Genomic DNA, 14,693 nt, shown 5'->3' with positions numbered 1-14,693 from the left:
CCACACAAAGACGAGAGAGCCCATTTATTCCTCGTCTGCGGAAGAGGTTTCTCGCAGAAACCATGGACCAAATCTTGCAGCTTTTAAGTGCAAGTCGGTCCCTTCCGCGCAAGTCCAACGGCCTAGGTGTAGCCACTGGGTCAGTTCGGACTCGCTGCAGTACGACAACTGCACACCTCCTAAGAGAGGCTAGGTGGTACCGCAACAGGCAGTAACTCCGTCTGTTGCCGCACCAGCTGTTTTAGACCCTCAGTCACAACGGACAGTAGCTCCGTTTGTTGTTGTCTTTCATAGACCCTAGTGGTCCATGCTGCAGACTATACAGTCTCAGCTTGCTCCTTCATGCAGGAGTATCATGCTGGAAGGTTGACAATGCAGCCTGTTAACCTACAACCCGCCGAGGTTGTGCGCTCAGCAGATACTGCGGCTGCCTGCTCCCACCCTCCACCTGTGAGAGCTCCACCACCGATGCGCAGTCCACCCTGCCAGACGCATGTTCTTGCTGCACCATCTGCTAACATGCGTGAGCTACCGCATCAGCAGTGGGAAGGTTCTGTAGAGCTGCCGGGTTCCAGCACTATGCGGCATTCTCCGCAGCCCATGCAGCATGCTCTGCATACCTTACAGCATGCTCTGCATACCTTACAGCATGCTCTGCATACAGCTTGCTCTGCATACCTTACAGCATGCTCTGCATACCTTACACAGCATGCTCTGCATACCTTACAGCATGCTCTGCATACCTTACAGCATGCTCTGCATACCTTACAGCATGCTCTGCATACCTTACAGCATGCTCTGCATACCTTACAGCATGCTCTGCATACCTTACAGCATGCTCTGCATACCTTACAGCATGCTCTGCATACCTTACAGCATGCTCTGCATACCTTACAGCATGCTCTGCATACCTTACAGCATGCTCTGCATACAGCATGCTCTGCATACCTTACAGCATGCTCTGCATACCTTACAGCATGCTCTGCATACCTTACAGCATGCTCTGCATACCTTACAGCATGCTCTGCATACCATACCGCATGCTCCTCAACCCACCGCAGCCCCTCCCACGCACCAGCACTCTGCTTTTGTTGTTGCCAGCTCCCACACTCCGACTGCGGAGAAGGTTGACGATGCACCCGGGGGCCTACACCTCCCACGGTTGTGCGCCCGGCATGGCTTCCTGCTCTCACACTCTTGTTGTGAGAGCTCCTCCACCCATGCACAGTCAACTCTGCCAGATGTATGATGACTCCCACACACAGAGCACTCCGTTGCCGTGCGGGAGCTACCACAAGCTGCCGTGTTTTGACACGGTGTGTCAGCCTCCGCAACACACTGTGGTTACCGCCACTCGCCAGCAGCAAACTAGTCAGGCAGGAGTTGAGGCTTCCCTACTTATACACCAGTGCTGTATGTCCTCACGCTCCTGTTGTGGTTGAGGACTGTCAAGCAGTTTCATAACGTTGCCTTCTGGTCTGCTGCTTTTGCACCAGTGAAACCCTCACTGAGAGAACTTAGCTTTTCTCGGATATGGTTCCTGTAGATGAGAAAGTGCTGTTCTCCCTCCTTCTGATATTCCCTTGAGGACTCTGTCATTTGGAGAGGAGCCTTAAGCTGCTTAGCCTCCTATGGACTTTTATTTAAGCATAACATGCTTCCAGGGAGGGTAAATGGTTCCGCTTCAGTCGCTAACCCCGTCTGTTGCCACACCTGCTCCCATAGACCTTGGACTTGGTTGCAAGACATGCAGTCCAAGCTTAGTCCTTGATAGAGGATTTTTTACGGACGCTGAGGTATCCTACTCACGTCCGCCAGTTGAGATGGTTCCTCCACCGGTGCGATCCAGTGTGGGTTGACAGTCGCACGTTGATGTTATGCTACTCTCGGAGGTGGTTGTGGACGTTCAGTGTGTCACTGGGAAGACGTTCAACAACCAGCAGAGGTGTCTTGTTGTGACGCAGTGCGGCAACCTCAGCAACCCGATAAGGGGTTGTCTGTACTACCCAGACAGTCTAGACAGTTTCGGGTTGTCGCTGTTCTTCCTCGCTTCCCCATGGTTGACAGTTCACAGACTGTGCAGCAGTACCATGATCTTGTGTCCGGCTCCGTCACGCATCCACCAGTGCGACCGGATTCAGCGAGTCAGACGTTGCCCACTCCGTTGCCGTTTCCTCATCAGTTTCGGATGAGGAACCCTCTGATGAGGACATGGCTGAACAAGAAGATCAATCCCCAGCCCTGCTATCCATCCAGAAGATGCTGAAGAAGGAATACAGCCCTGTCAGGCTGTGGATGAGTCTGGTTAGGACACTGTCATCCGTGGTGCATTTGGTGTCACTTGGAAGACTACACCTCCGTCCTCTTCGGTTTCATCTAGCTCTTCACTGGAAAAGGACAAGACGCTAGAAGCGGTCTCGATCCCGGTTTCCGGAAGATAAGTCTGGTCTAACCTGAGGAAAGGACTTTATCAACCTTTTATAGGGTCTTCCCCTGACTGTTCAGACTCCCAACCACGTTCTCTTCTCAGACGCATCGGACGTAGGCTGGGGTGCGACCTTAGGCGGTAGGGAATGCTCGGGATTATGGAACTCGCGTCAAAGGACAATGCATTTTAACTGCAAGAAGCTTCTGGCAGTAAGTCTGACCTGGAAAAGCTTCAGGTCTCTCCTTCAAGACGAAGTCATGGAGGTCAGCACGGACAACTCCCTGCTTTGATGTTCATCTCCTAGCAAGGAGGGACCTACTCTCTGACATGGTGCGAGTTCGCTAGTGACCTCCTCTCCTGTTCAACAGGTCTAGACTTTTCACTAGTAACAAATTTCTTCCAAGGCAACTTGAATGTCTTAGCAGTTTGTCTCAGTAGGAAGGGACAATAATTCCAACATATTGGACCCTCCACAGAGATGTATGCAAGAGACTTTGGGTCACCTGGGGCCATCCAACCATAGATCTCTTCGCAACCTCGATGTCCAAGAGGCTCTCAACAGACCCAGCAGTGGTTCTTTTAGATGCCTTTCTACTAGATTAGTCTCATCTAGATCTTTATGCATTCCCTCCGTTCTAGTTTGTCAACAAGGTACTGCAGAAGTTCGCCTCTCTCGTTGGGACAAAGTTGACACTAGTTGCTTCCCTCTGGCCCGCGAGAGAATAACTTACCGAGGTACTTAGATGGCTAGTAGACGTTCCCAGAACTCTTCCCCTAAGGGTGGACCTGCTACGTCTGCCACGCGTAGAAGGTACTCCAAGGCCTCCACGCTCTTCGTCTCACTGCCTTCAGAGTATCGAAAGACTCTCGGGAACTAGAGGTTTTTCGAAGGTGGCAACCAGAGCGATTGTTAGAGCAAGGAGAACATCCACCCTTAGAGTCTACCAATCGAAGTGGGGAATCTTCCTAAACTGGTGCAAGTCAGTATCCGTATCCTCGACCAGTACCTCTGTAACTCAAATAGCTGACTTCCTCTTATATCTGAGAAAAGAGCGATCTCTTTCAGCTCCCACTTTCAAGGGTTACAGAAGCATGTTGGCATCAGTCTTCCGTCACAGAGGCTTAGATCTTTTTAACAATAAAGATCTACAGGACCTCCTTAAGTCTTTTGAGACCACGAAGGAGCGTCGTTTGGTTACACCTGGTTGGAATTTAGACGTGGTTCTAAGATTCTTTATGTTAGACAGGTTCGAACCACTTCAATCAGCCTCCCTGAAAGATCTCACCTTTAAGACTCTTTTCCTGATATGCTTTACCAGCTAAAAGAGTCAGTGAGATTCATGCCTTCAGCAAGAACATCGGATTTTCATCCGAAACGGCTACATGTTCTACATCTTGGTTTTCTAGCCAAACACGAGCTGCCTTCTCGGCCTTGACCAATATCGTTCGTTATTCCAAACTTATCGATATGGTTGGAAAGGAACTAGAAAGAGTATTATGTCCTGTAGAGCTCTTAAGTTCTTTTTTTTAAAAACCTTTATGAGGCCCGTCTGAAGCTTTATGGTGTTCAGTTAAGAATTCATCTTTGCCTATGTCGGAGAATTCTTTATCCTATTATTTTCAGACTGTTAATACGAGAAGCTCATTCCCTCCTGAATGAGGAAGACCAAGCTTGGCTGAAGGTAAGGACACACGAAGTTAGAGCTATCACAACTTCCGTGACCTTTTAATAAAATAGATCTCTGCAAAATATTTTCGACGCAACCTTTTGGAAAAGCTAATCAGTGTTCGCGTCTTTTATCTTAAGAATGTCCAGTCTCTTTACGAGAACTGCTACACTCTGGGACCATTCGTAGCAACGAGTGCAGTAGTGGTGGGGGCTCCACCACTACAATTCCCTAATTCCAGAACCTTTTTAATCTTTCTCTTGAAATATTTCTGGGTTGTCCGGAAGGCTAAGAAGCCTTCCGCATCCTGGTTGATTTGGCGGGTGGTCAAATTCTTTCTTGAGAAGCGCCTAGATTAGAGGTTGTGATGAGGTCCTTTAGTATGGGTTGCAGCCCTTAATACTTCAGCACCTAGGAGTCGCTCAGCATCCTAAGAGGATCGCTAGGCTCAGTAAGGAAGACGTACTTAAAAAGGCAGAGTAATGGTTCAAGTCGACTTCCTTACCAGGTACTTATTTATTTTATGTTTGTTATTTTGAATAACGGCTAAAATAAGATACGGGATACTTAGCTTCTTTGTTAACATGTATGCTGGTCTCCACCCACCACCCTGGGTGTGAATCAGCTACATGATCATCGGGTAAGATTAATATTGAAAAATGTTATTTTCATTAGTAAAATAAATTTTTGAATATACTTACCCGATGATCATGAATTTAAGGACCCGCCCTTCCTCCCCATAGAGAACCAGTGGACCGAGGAGAAAATTGAGTTCTTGTTGACAAGAAGTACTTGAGTACCTGCTCACAGATGGCGCTGTTGTGTACACCCCCACCTGTATAGCGATCGCTGGCGTATCCCGACCGTAGATTTCTGTCGGGCAACAGAGTTGACAGCTACATGATCATCGGGTAAGTATATTCAAAAATTTATTTTACTAATGAAAATAACATATTTGTGGAATAATAAATCTGGCAATAAGAAATACAAAATTTTGACTTAATCTCAGAAAAAACCCTTTGAAAATTTAGCTAATAGTTTGAAGTGCAGGTTATAATTTTCTAAGTAATATCTTGATATATTTATTATAAGCAAACCCTAATTAGCTGCCATCCCTATGAGTTTATAATGTGAACTCAGTGACCTGGGTATCTTAATTGGTAACAACGATATTGATAAATGTTCTCCAAGAATTGACTAAGTAGAAGTTGAATTCTTGTTACCTTGCATTACGAATATTTATGGTTAAAGAGGATAAAGTGAACAATAAAGCACTGATTTATGAGAAACTTTTTATCCACAAAGGTATTAGTATTTCTTTTACCTCACAGCCTTTTGCCTTTTTATTTTCAGGCGTCTGCAAAGACTATTGTCCGAGGAACTGAAGAAATGGTTGTGACTCCTATTGGAGATGAAACAAAAAGTATTCAAGAATATCTGCGAACACGCTCCCTCTCCTCTGGCTACGCATCTGGAGATGATAAGCCAAGGATAAAGCTGACATCTATTAGCTCCGTAGAGTCTTACGTAAGGAAACGATACTTTTTTAAATTATTTTTTCAATATATTTCTACTTTTATGCATCTTTATATGAAGTACAAGCCTATGTTTTACAAGTATTTTTCTTTATCAGTCAGAGTGAGCACACTCCTATATTGATGGCTTATGATTCGAAGGTAAGTATAGACTTAAGAATTAATTAATATATATTTACAGAGTATATTTCATTCAAACGCTCATTTATATCATTACGCAATATGCCATCTCTGTAAATTGGTATAAGTACAAAGTATGTTAAGTATTCATATCCTGCATTCAAATCACAATTACTTGTTTCTTCCAAGTATTAAGTATATCACTGGTCAATATTCATCTACAGTAAACTCTGTTTTACACCAACCTGAACATGCTGTACTTTTCAATGTCCTCTCTCAAAACAACATATAACTTCACAGCTAATGTCTGGTGTAGGTCCACTATGAGAGTCATAAATTTCAACTTTCAAATCAGCTTCAACCTGTTATGACATTGACAAACACTTTTATGAGTACAGTATAGCAAAAGCTTTATTGACAGCATGCCTAAGAAGACACGTTAGGATTCATTATCAAAAAAAATTCAAATTCTTGTAGTTGAATGCCCTTTTGGGATTAAAATAACATCATTATGTCATATTATCCTAATCCCAGAAAACAAAGATGAAGACTTGCATTATAAAGGGATTTTGACGAAGGAAAAATCTATTTCTGGGGAGATACCTGTGATGCCCAGTGAAAAGGTCCTTCTTATCACTTTTCTGATATAAATACAGTACTTCCAAATATACCAGAGAAAGTTAAAGCATGGAATGCAGAGGTTACTACCCTCGCGCGAGCACCCTAAGGGCGTCGTGTATAAAGATAGTGCGTGTGAAAACCACTATTCACAGGTCGTCTTCCATTTAGATAAATCCTTCATCAATAAGGGATGAGCCGTTACAGCGGCACTAATCAAACCCACCTGATCCATTCCACCGACGCCCGACTCGAGCGCCATCTACACATCCTTCTTTTGGACTCGTCAGCGACGCTACCTTTGTTGTTTTTTGCTCTTGTTTCTTGTTTTGGATACCTTAGCAATGGCTGAAGCTTTCCTTCCACCTGCACCAATGTTAAGTACCATAGATTGGTTTGGCATTATTTTTGACCCGGGTTTGTACGCCTTATTTACTTTTTGCGAGTGTTTTAGTGCGTCGGCTTGATGCCGCCCCGCGTTCTACGCGGCCATTGTTATCGCTTGTTTACTTGCCCTCGGGGTCTTTATGTCATGCTAGGTTCTTTTTAATCTTAAGTTAGATTTTTGGCTAGGTGCCATTTATTCAGAAAAATAAAATTCTAACCTAACCTGCCCACATTCTGAACCTTCAAGCTTTGAACAGTGATTCTCGTGCAACAGTCAGTAAAGGTTCTGATGATGTGTGCATGATATAGCCTAGATCCTCTCCTGGAGCCTCTTGCTCTTGATCTACTTTGAGATCTTCTACTACGCAATCTATGATCCAATCAGCAATGAACCTAATACAGGCTTTCTTCCCGTGGATTGTGAGATAGATGACCAAGTTGGGAGTCTTGATCCTAATATCTGTGCATTTTATGAAGTAGATACTGATAGGAAAAATATTAATTCTTCTATTGATGGCATTGCATATCAAGTCCATTTTAATGGAGAGATGCACTTAGATGGCAGGGCACATTGCTCGCTTACAGGCTGTGCCACTAGCTTATCGCATATTTTCCCTAAAGATGTTAATGTAGGTGCTAGCACTTTTACTTCCAATACAAGTATCTTAGCTTACGCAGAATCAAATATTCCAGTTAAACGTACAGTAAACAAGTAGGAAGGGAAGTATTTGACCTAAAGAAGATTGTTTCAGTGTAGGAGGAGGAAAAGGATCCAGGAAAGTAGGTGTGAAGGAAGAGCCCTACCTAGGTGAGGTTCTGTATCTCCATTTCATTTATTAAGAGTTTATATTTGAAACGTATCCAAATAAGTTACTTAAGGTAAGTTTGGATTTGTCTTATGCTAAGTCGATAACAGCCTCCTCCAAGATAACAATATTTGATAATTTGCTCAAATGGTTTTAGATGTATAAATTGTCTTCAGTGAAAAGAAAAGGAGTTCCATCCAAGACATGAAAGACCTGAAAGTGAGAGTAAATTATATTAGAAGTGCAGCTACATCACTAAATTTTTGTAAGAATTTTTCTTCGGAAAGAGTTGTAGCAGCAGTTTAGGCTTACCAAATTGGTACTCGATAAACATTATCTTATAGAATCCTGGTTCTCTTATTAAAATTGCTGGGCCTTTGGTATGTTAGTAACTTCTAGGGATGTGTGTTGATAAAAGTTTCATTTTAGTTTAGGTTGTTAATGACTGAATTAATTGTTCTGGGGTTTTATGGTTCCTATTTTGGGATACAAGGTGTGGTAAAGTACATACTGTACAGTAGATAAGTAATGTGTAATGAAGAGGTATTTAGAAATGCAATGTGGATCATCTTTTTATAACCTTAGTTGTAAAGATTTGGTATTGAATCACTAAACCAAGAGGTGTCTGCTGTACAATACGAATAGGAATTATTTTAATACTTTAAATTTGCTATCTCTTTCCTTAGTGACACAATCAGTGTTGGAGTAAGATTCATATAAATAGATGAAATGATTCTAAAAATTGTTGCTTCTATACTCGCCTAATGTTCATATACTTGCCCACCTTCCTTTCCATTGACTAATAATAATGAAAGGATAGGATATTGATTTAGACTTCCAGACTCGGGATGACAGTTTCATCTATCTACCCACACTCTTGGTTGCTATTAGCCACTACTGTATATATTGTCTTTGTGGGTAAAAGTTCTGGCCCCTTCAAGGGAAGAAAATAGTATTTTTAGTTTACTTTTTTGATATAGCATTGGTGTGAGTCAAGCTTTGAGAATAAAGCAGTTCAGCACAAACATTTGGTGATTATAGAAATACTGAAATTAATTATATATGGTTAAAATTTGATATTTTGTATAATATTACGTAGGGAGAGGAAGAATGGAAATTGTTTATTTTCAATATTAAACTTAGCCGGTGATTATATAAGCTGCAGCTCTGCTGCCCGACAGAAAAACTCTACGTTCAAAATACGCCAGCGATCGCTATGCAGGTAGGGGGTGTACATCAACAGCGCCATCTGTCGAGCAGGTACTCAGTACTCAATGTAAACACAGAACTCAATTCTCTCTCTGTCGTGCCACCGGCAAGACCTACTAAATTCGCTGTTGCTTACTGGATTGGTTTTCACATATTTTGGTGAAGTACACATTTCTAGTTATTAGCTTTCGCTTTGCAGACGTTATCTTCAATACATCCTTGCATTCTTTTATTGATTTTGGATTATTTGTTGACGACTTTGGATAGATTTTGAATTCCCCTTTGACTAATTCAAGATGGCTGACCCTTCTCAAGTCCCTAAATTCAGGAAATGTAATGCTAGGGACTGTTCAAGGCGTTTTCCGAAGGCCTCTATCGATCCTCACACCGTTTGTTCCAATTGTCGGGATAAGACCTGTCAATTGGAAGATCGATGTGAGGAATGCGTTGGGCTTTCGGAATTCGATTTCATCGAATTCCAGAAATACACACGTAGGCTAGAGAGAGATAGAGTCAGGAGAAGTTCATCTCGCTCCGTTGATTTTTCCTCTCCTCATGCCCCACAACCTATTCCTTCCCCTGTAGTGGTTGCTCCTGATCCCCCTCCTAGCACTCAACAACCTTCGATGGCAGATATGATGCGTGCCATCCAGGCTCTGGGTGAGAGAGTCGAGTCATTGGCGAGTGACCGTAACCAACTCATGGCAGACGTCAAGGAGTTGAAGTGTAAGAGTGCAGTGGGTAGTGACAAAGTGAGTGGTAGTGTTGTGGAAAGTGTTGTATATAGTGTTGCGCTTGAGGGTTCGTCTGTTCGTGCCTGTCGTCCTCCCAGTCCGGGACCTCTTGCAAGCTCCCAAGCCCAGGGGAGAAGCAATGTCGTACGACCAAAGGGTTCGAGAGGCTTTAATCAGCGAACAGACGTTCCCTCCGTGGTTTCGGACGTATCTTTCCAAGATCGCCCCACCCACACGAAGACGAGAGAGCCCATTTATTCCTCGTCTGCGGAAGAGGTTTCTCGAAAGAAACCATGGACCAAGGTCTCGCGGCCTCTTAAACGCAAGTCGGTCCCTTCCGCGCAAGTCCAACGGCCCAGTTGTAGCAACTGGGTCAGTTCGGACTCGCTGCAGTCTTCCGACGACTGCACACCTCCTAAGAGATGCAAAGCGGTACCGCATCAGGCAGTAACACCGTCTGTTGCCGCACCTGCTACTGTAGACCTTAAGTGGTCTTTGCTGCAGACCATGCAGACACAGTTAACGTCATTAATGCAGGACTTTCGTGCGGAGAAGGTTGACGCTGCACCAACCGCTAGCCTACAACCACCCACGGTTGTGCGTCCAGTGGACGCTGAGGCTACCTTCTCCCGCACTCCAGCTGTGAGAGTCCCGCCACCCATGCGTTCCAGTGTACCCTGCCAGCCGCATGTTGACGTTCAGCGACGCACGGAACCTTCCGTTGACGTTCGCGAGTTACAACAACAACCTAAGTTGTTTTGTTTTGACGCGGTGCGTCAACCTCCGCAACCCAGTGTGGTTACCACTACTCGCCCACAGCAGACTAGACAGTCTGGAGTAGACGCTTTGCGCCCCCGCGCTGCTATGGTTGTTGCCAGCTCACAGACTGGGCAACAGTTCCATGACGTTGCGTCCGGTTCAGTCACGCATGCACCCGTGCTGCCGGACTCAGCTGACCAGCCAATTCCTACTCCTTTGCCGCTTCCTCCTCAGTATTCAGATGATGGACTCTCTGATGATGACGACGCTGCACACATTGACGACCCGCATACGGACATCGACGAACCCAAGACCACGCAACCCTCCTTGGACTTTAGGAAAGTTCTTGCACTGTTCAGGGAGATGTATCCTGATCAGTTTGTTTCTGCGGCCCCACGCTCTCCTCCATCTGAGTTCGCTTTAGGCACGCAGTCATCCGCGCCTGCCTTTACGAAGCTCGTCCTCGCCCGCTCGTCTAAGAGAGCTTTACGAGTGTTGGGAGAATGGATGCAGTCCAAAAAGCACCTTGGGAAGACAGCATTCACATTTCCCCCTGCGAGACTCTCTTCCAGATCGAGCGTCTGGTATGCCACGGGAGAGGTTCTCGGCTTGGGAGTTCCTGCCTCTGCCCAGGGCGACTTCTCAAGTCTAGTAGACTCTCCCCGCAGGCTAGCCATGAGACGCTCCAAGATTTGTTGGTCTCCTTCAGACTTAGACCATCTGTTGAAAGGAGTGTTCAGAGCCTTCGAGGTTTTTAACTTTTTGGATTGGTGTTTGGGAGCGTTGAGCAGGAAGATCTCCCCTTCTGACAAGGAAACTTCCATGCTCATTATGTCCTGCATGGACAAGGCCATACGTGACGGTTCCAGTGAGCTTGCGGCTTCGTTCGTTTCCGGGGTCCTCAAGAAACGGGAAAACCTTTGCTCCTTCTTGTCAGCTGGAGTAACACAGTGTCAGAGATCGGAACTTATGTTTGCTCCTCTCTCAAAGTGCCTTTTCCCAGAGGAGTTGATAAAGGAGATTGCTGCCTCCTTGATTCAAAAAGACACTCATGACCTGGTTGCGTCCTCTGCCCGCAAAGCCACCCCTTTGCCTACATTGTCTAGACCCAGGATGGACACTCCAGCGTCCAGATTCATCCCGCCCTTTCGTGGCAGAGCCTCCAGCAGAGGAGGTGCTCGTGCCGAAGGGAGACGTGGGAAGAAGAAAGGTACCAAGTCCTTTAAAGGCAGAGTCTGACTGCCACCTTCTTCAGACAGCAGTGGGAGCCAGACTCAAGAACTTCTGGCAGACCTGGGAGAAAAGGGGCGCAGATGCACAATCTGTGAAGTTGCTCAGAGAAGGGTACAAGATCCCGTTTGTACACAAACCCCCTCTAGCAACGTCTCCCATCGATCTCTCTCCCAGGTACAGAGAGGAGGACAAGAGACTAGCTTTGAAGCAAGAGGTGTCTCTCTTACTAGAAAAGGGAGCGGTAGTCAAAGTCCGGGACCATCAATCCCCGGGCTTCTACAACCGTCTCTTCTTAGTGGTAAAGAAGACAGGAGGGTGGAGACCGGTGCTAGACGTCAGTGCGCTGAATGTCTTTGTCACAAAGCAGACGTTCTCCATGGAGACCACAAAGTCTGTTCTAGCAGCGGTCAGGAAGGAAGACTGGATGGTCTCTTTAGACCTAAGGGACGCTTACTTTCACGTCCCCATCCACCCAGAATCCCAACCTTTCCTGAGGTTCGTTTACGGAAAGGTTGTCTACCAATTTCAAGCCCTGTGCTTTGGCCTAAGCACGGCTCCTCTTGTCTTTACGAAACTGATGAGGAATATTGCCAAATTCCTGCATTTAGCGGATATCAGAGCCTCCCTCTATTTGGACGACTGGCTTCTAAGAGCTTCTTCCAGTCGTCGCTGTCTGGAGAATCTAAAGTGGACTCTAGATCTGACCAAGGAATTGGGTCTCCTGGTCAATATGGAAAAGTCCCAACTGGTCCCATCCCAAACTATAGTGTACTTAGGGATGGAGATTCACAGTCAAGCTTTTCGGGCTTTTCCGTCGGCCCCCAGAACAAGTCAAGCCCAAGGATGCATCCAGAACATGCTAAAGAAGGACCGATGTTCAGTCAGACAGTGGATGAGTCTGATAGGGACGCTTTCATCCCTAGAACAGTTCATTTCGTTAGGGAGACTGCACCTCCGTCCCCTTCAATTTCACCTAGCTGTTCACTGGAAAAAGGACAAGACGCTAGAAGCGGTCTCGATCCCCATTTCCGAGAAGATGAAGTCATCACTGACTTGGTGGATGGACAACATCAACCTCAGAGAGGGTCTGCCCCTAGCTGTTCAGACCCCCAACCACGTTCTCTTCTCGGACGCATCGGACACGGGCTGGGGTGCGACATTAGACGGTCGGGAATGCTCGGGAACTTGGAACTCGAATCAAAGAACGTTACATATCAACTGCAAGGAGCTACTGGCAGTTCATCTGGCCTTGAAAAGCTTCAAGTCCCTCCTTCTAGGCAAGGTGGTGGAGGTGAACTCAGACAACACCACGGCCTTGGCGTACATCTCCAAGCAAGGAGGGACCCATTCTATGACGTTGTACGAGATCGCAAGGGACCTCCTCACCTGGTCAAGAGATCTAAACCTTTCTCTAGTAACGAGGTTCATTCAAGGCAACATGAATGTCATGGCGGATTGCCTCAGTCGGAAGGGTCAAATCATTCCAACAGAATGGACCCTACACAAGGATGTGTGCAAGAGACTATGGGCCACATGGGGCCAACCTACCATAGATCTCTTTGCAACCTCGATGACCAAGAGGCTCCCAATTTATTGCTCGCCAATCCCGGACCCAGCAGCAGTTCATATAGATGCCTTTCTACTGGATTGGTCCCATCTAGACCTTTATGCATTCCCCCCGTTCAAGATTGTCAACAAGGTACTGCAGAAGTTCGCCTCTCACGAAGGGACAAGGTTGACGTTAGTTGCTCCCCTCTGGCCCGCGAGAGAATGGTTCACCGAGGTACTTCAATGGCTGGTGGACGTTCCCAGAACTCTTCCTCTAAGAGTGGACCTTCTACGTCAGCCACACGTAAAGAAGGTACACCCAGGCCTCCACGCTCTTCGTCTGACTGCCTTCAGACTATCGAAAGACTCGAGAGAGCTAGAGGCTTTTCGAAGGAGGCAGCCAGGGCGATTGCTAGAGCAAGGAGGACATCCACTCTTAGAGTCTACCAGTCGAAGTGGGAAGTCTTCCGAAACTGGTGCAAGTCGGTATCAGTATCCTCAACCAGTACCTCTGTAACCCAAATAGCTGACTTCCTATTATACCTGAGGAAGGAAAGATCTCTTTCAGCTCCCACGATCAAAGGTTACAGAAGCATGTTGGCAGCAGTCTTCCATCACAGAGGCTTAGATCTTTCTAACAACAAAGATCTACAGGACCTCCTTAAGTCTTTTGAGACCTCGAAGGAGCGTCGTTTGGCTACACCGGGTTGGAATTTAGACGTGGTACTAAGATTCCTTATGTCAGAAAGGTTCGAGCCACTACAATCAGCCTCCTTTAAAGATCTTACGTTAAAGACTCTTTTCCTCGTTTGCTTAGCAACAGCTAAAAGAGTCGGTGAGATACACGCCTTCAGCAGGAACATCGGATTTTCATCTGAAACGGCTACATGTTCTTTACAGCTTGGTTTTCTAGCCAAAAACGAGCTACCTTCTCGTCCTTGGCCGAAATCGTTCGATATTCCAAGCCTTTCAAATTTGGTTGGAAATGAACTAGAAAGAGTCTTATGCCCTGTTAGAGCTCTTAAGTTCTATTTAAGACGAACTAAACCTTTACGAGGACAGTCAGAAGCTTTATGGTGTGCTATTAAGAAACCTTCTTTACCTATGTCAAAGAATGCAGTTTCCTATTATATCAGACTGTTGATACGAGAAGCTCATTCCCATCTGAATGAGGAAGACCATGCTTTGCTGAAGGTAAGGACACATGAAGTTAGAGCTGTCGCAACTTCAGTGGCCTTTAAACAAAATAGATCTCTGCAGAGTATAATGGACGCAACCTATTGGAGAAGCAAGTCAGTGTTCGCGTCTTTTTATCTTAAAGATGTCCAGTCTCTTTACGAGAACTGCTACACCCTGGGACCATTCGTAGCAGCGAGTGCAGTAGTGGGTGAGGGCTCAACCACTACATTCCCCTAATTCCATAACCTTTTTTAATCTTTCTCTTGAAATGTTTTTTATTGTTGTTTTTTGGGTTGTCCGGAAGGCTAAGAAGCCTTTCGCATCCTGGTTGATTTGGCGGGTGGTCAAATTCTTTTCTTGAGAAGCGCCTAGATTAGAGGTTTTGATGAGGTCCTGTTGTATGGGTTGCAACCCTTGATACTTCAGCTCCTAGGAGTCGCTCAGCATCCTAAGAGGATCGCGAGGCTCAG

At 45.7% G+C, this 14,693-nt stretch overlaps 1 protein-coding gene across 4 annotated transcripts in view; it reads left to right on the top strand.

Moving 5' to 3' along the window:
• LOC137657503 (eukaryotic elongation factor 2 kinase-like) overlaps window positions 1-14,693 on the top strand; it is a 73,724-nt gene that overhangs the window by 36,661 nt on the left and 22,370 nt on the right. For all 4 annotated transcript variants that reach the window (XM_068391843.1, XM_068391848.1, XM_068391860.1 and 1 more), the window contains one exon: window positions 5,449-5,622. In XM_068391843.1, the coding sequence (XP_068247944.1) occupies window positions 5,449-5,622 (174 nt within the window). The remainder of the gene's footprint in view (window positions 1-5,448; window positions 5,623-14,693) is intronic.

This window comes from Palaemon carinicauda, chromosome 1, assembly GCF_036898095.1.
Source record: "Palaemon carinicauda isolate YSFRI2023 chromosome 1, ASM3689809v2, whole genome shotgun sequence".
Taxonomy (NCBI): domain Eukaryota; kingdom Metazoa; phylum Arthropoda; class Malacostraca; order Decapoda; family Palaemonidae; genus Palaemon; species Palaemon carinicauda.
Note: the sequence above shows the minus strand (reverse complement) of the source record. Positions and strands in the feature narration are given on the sequence as shown.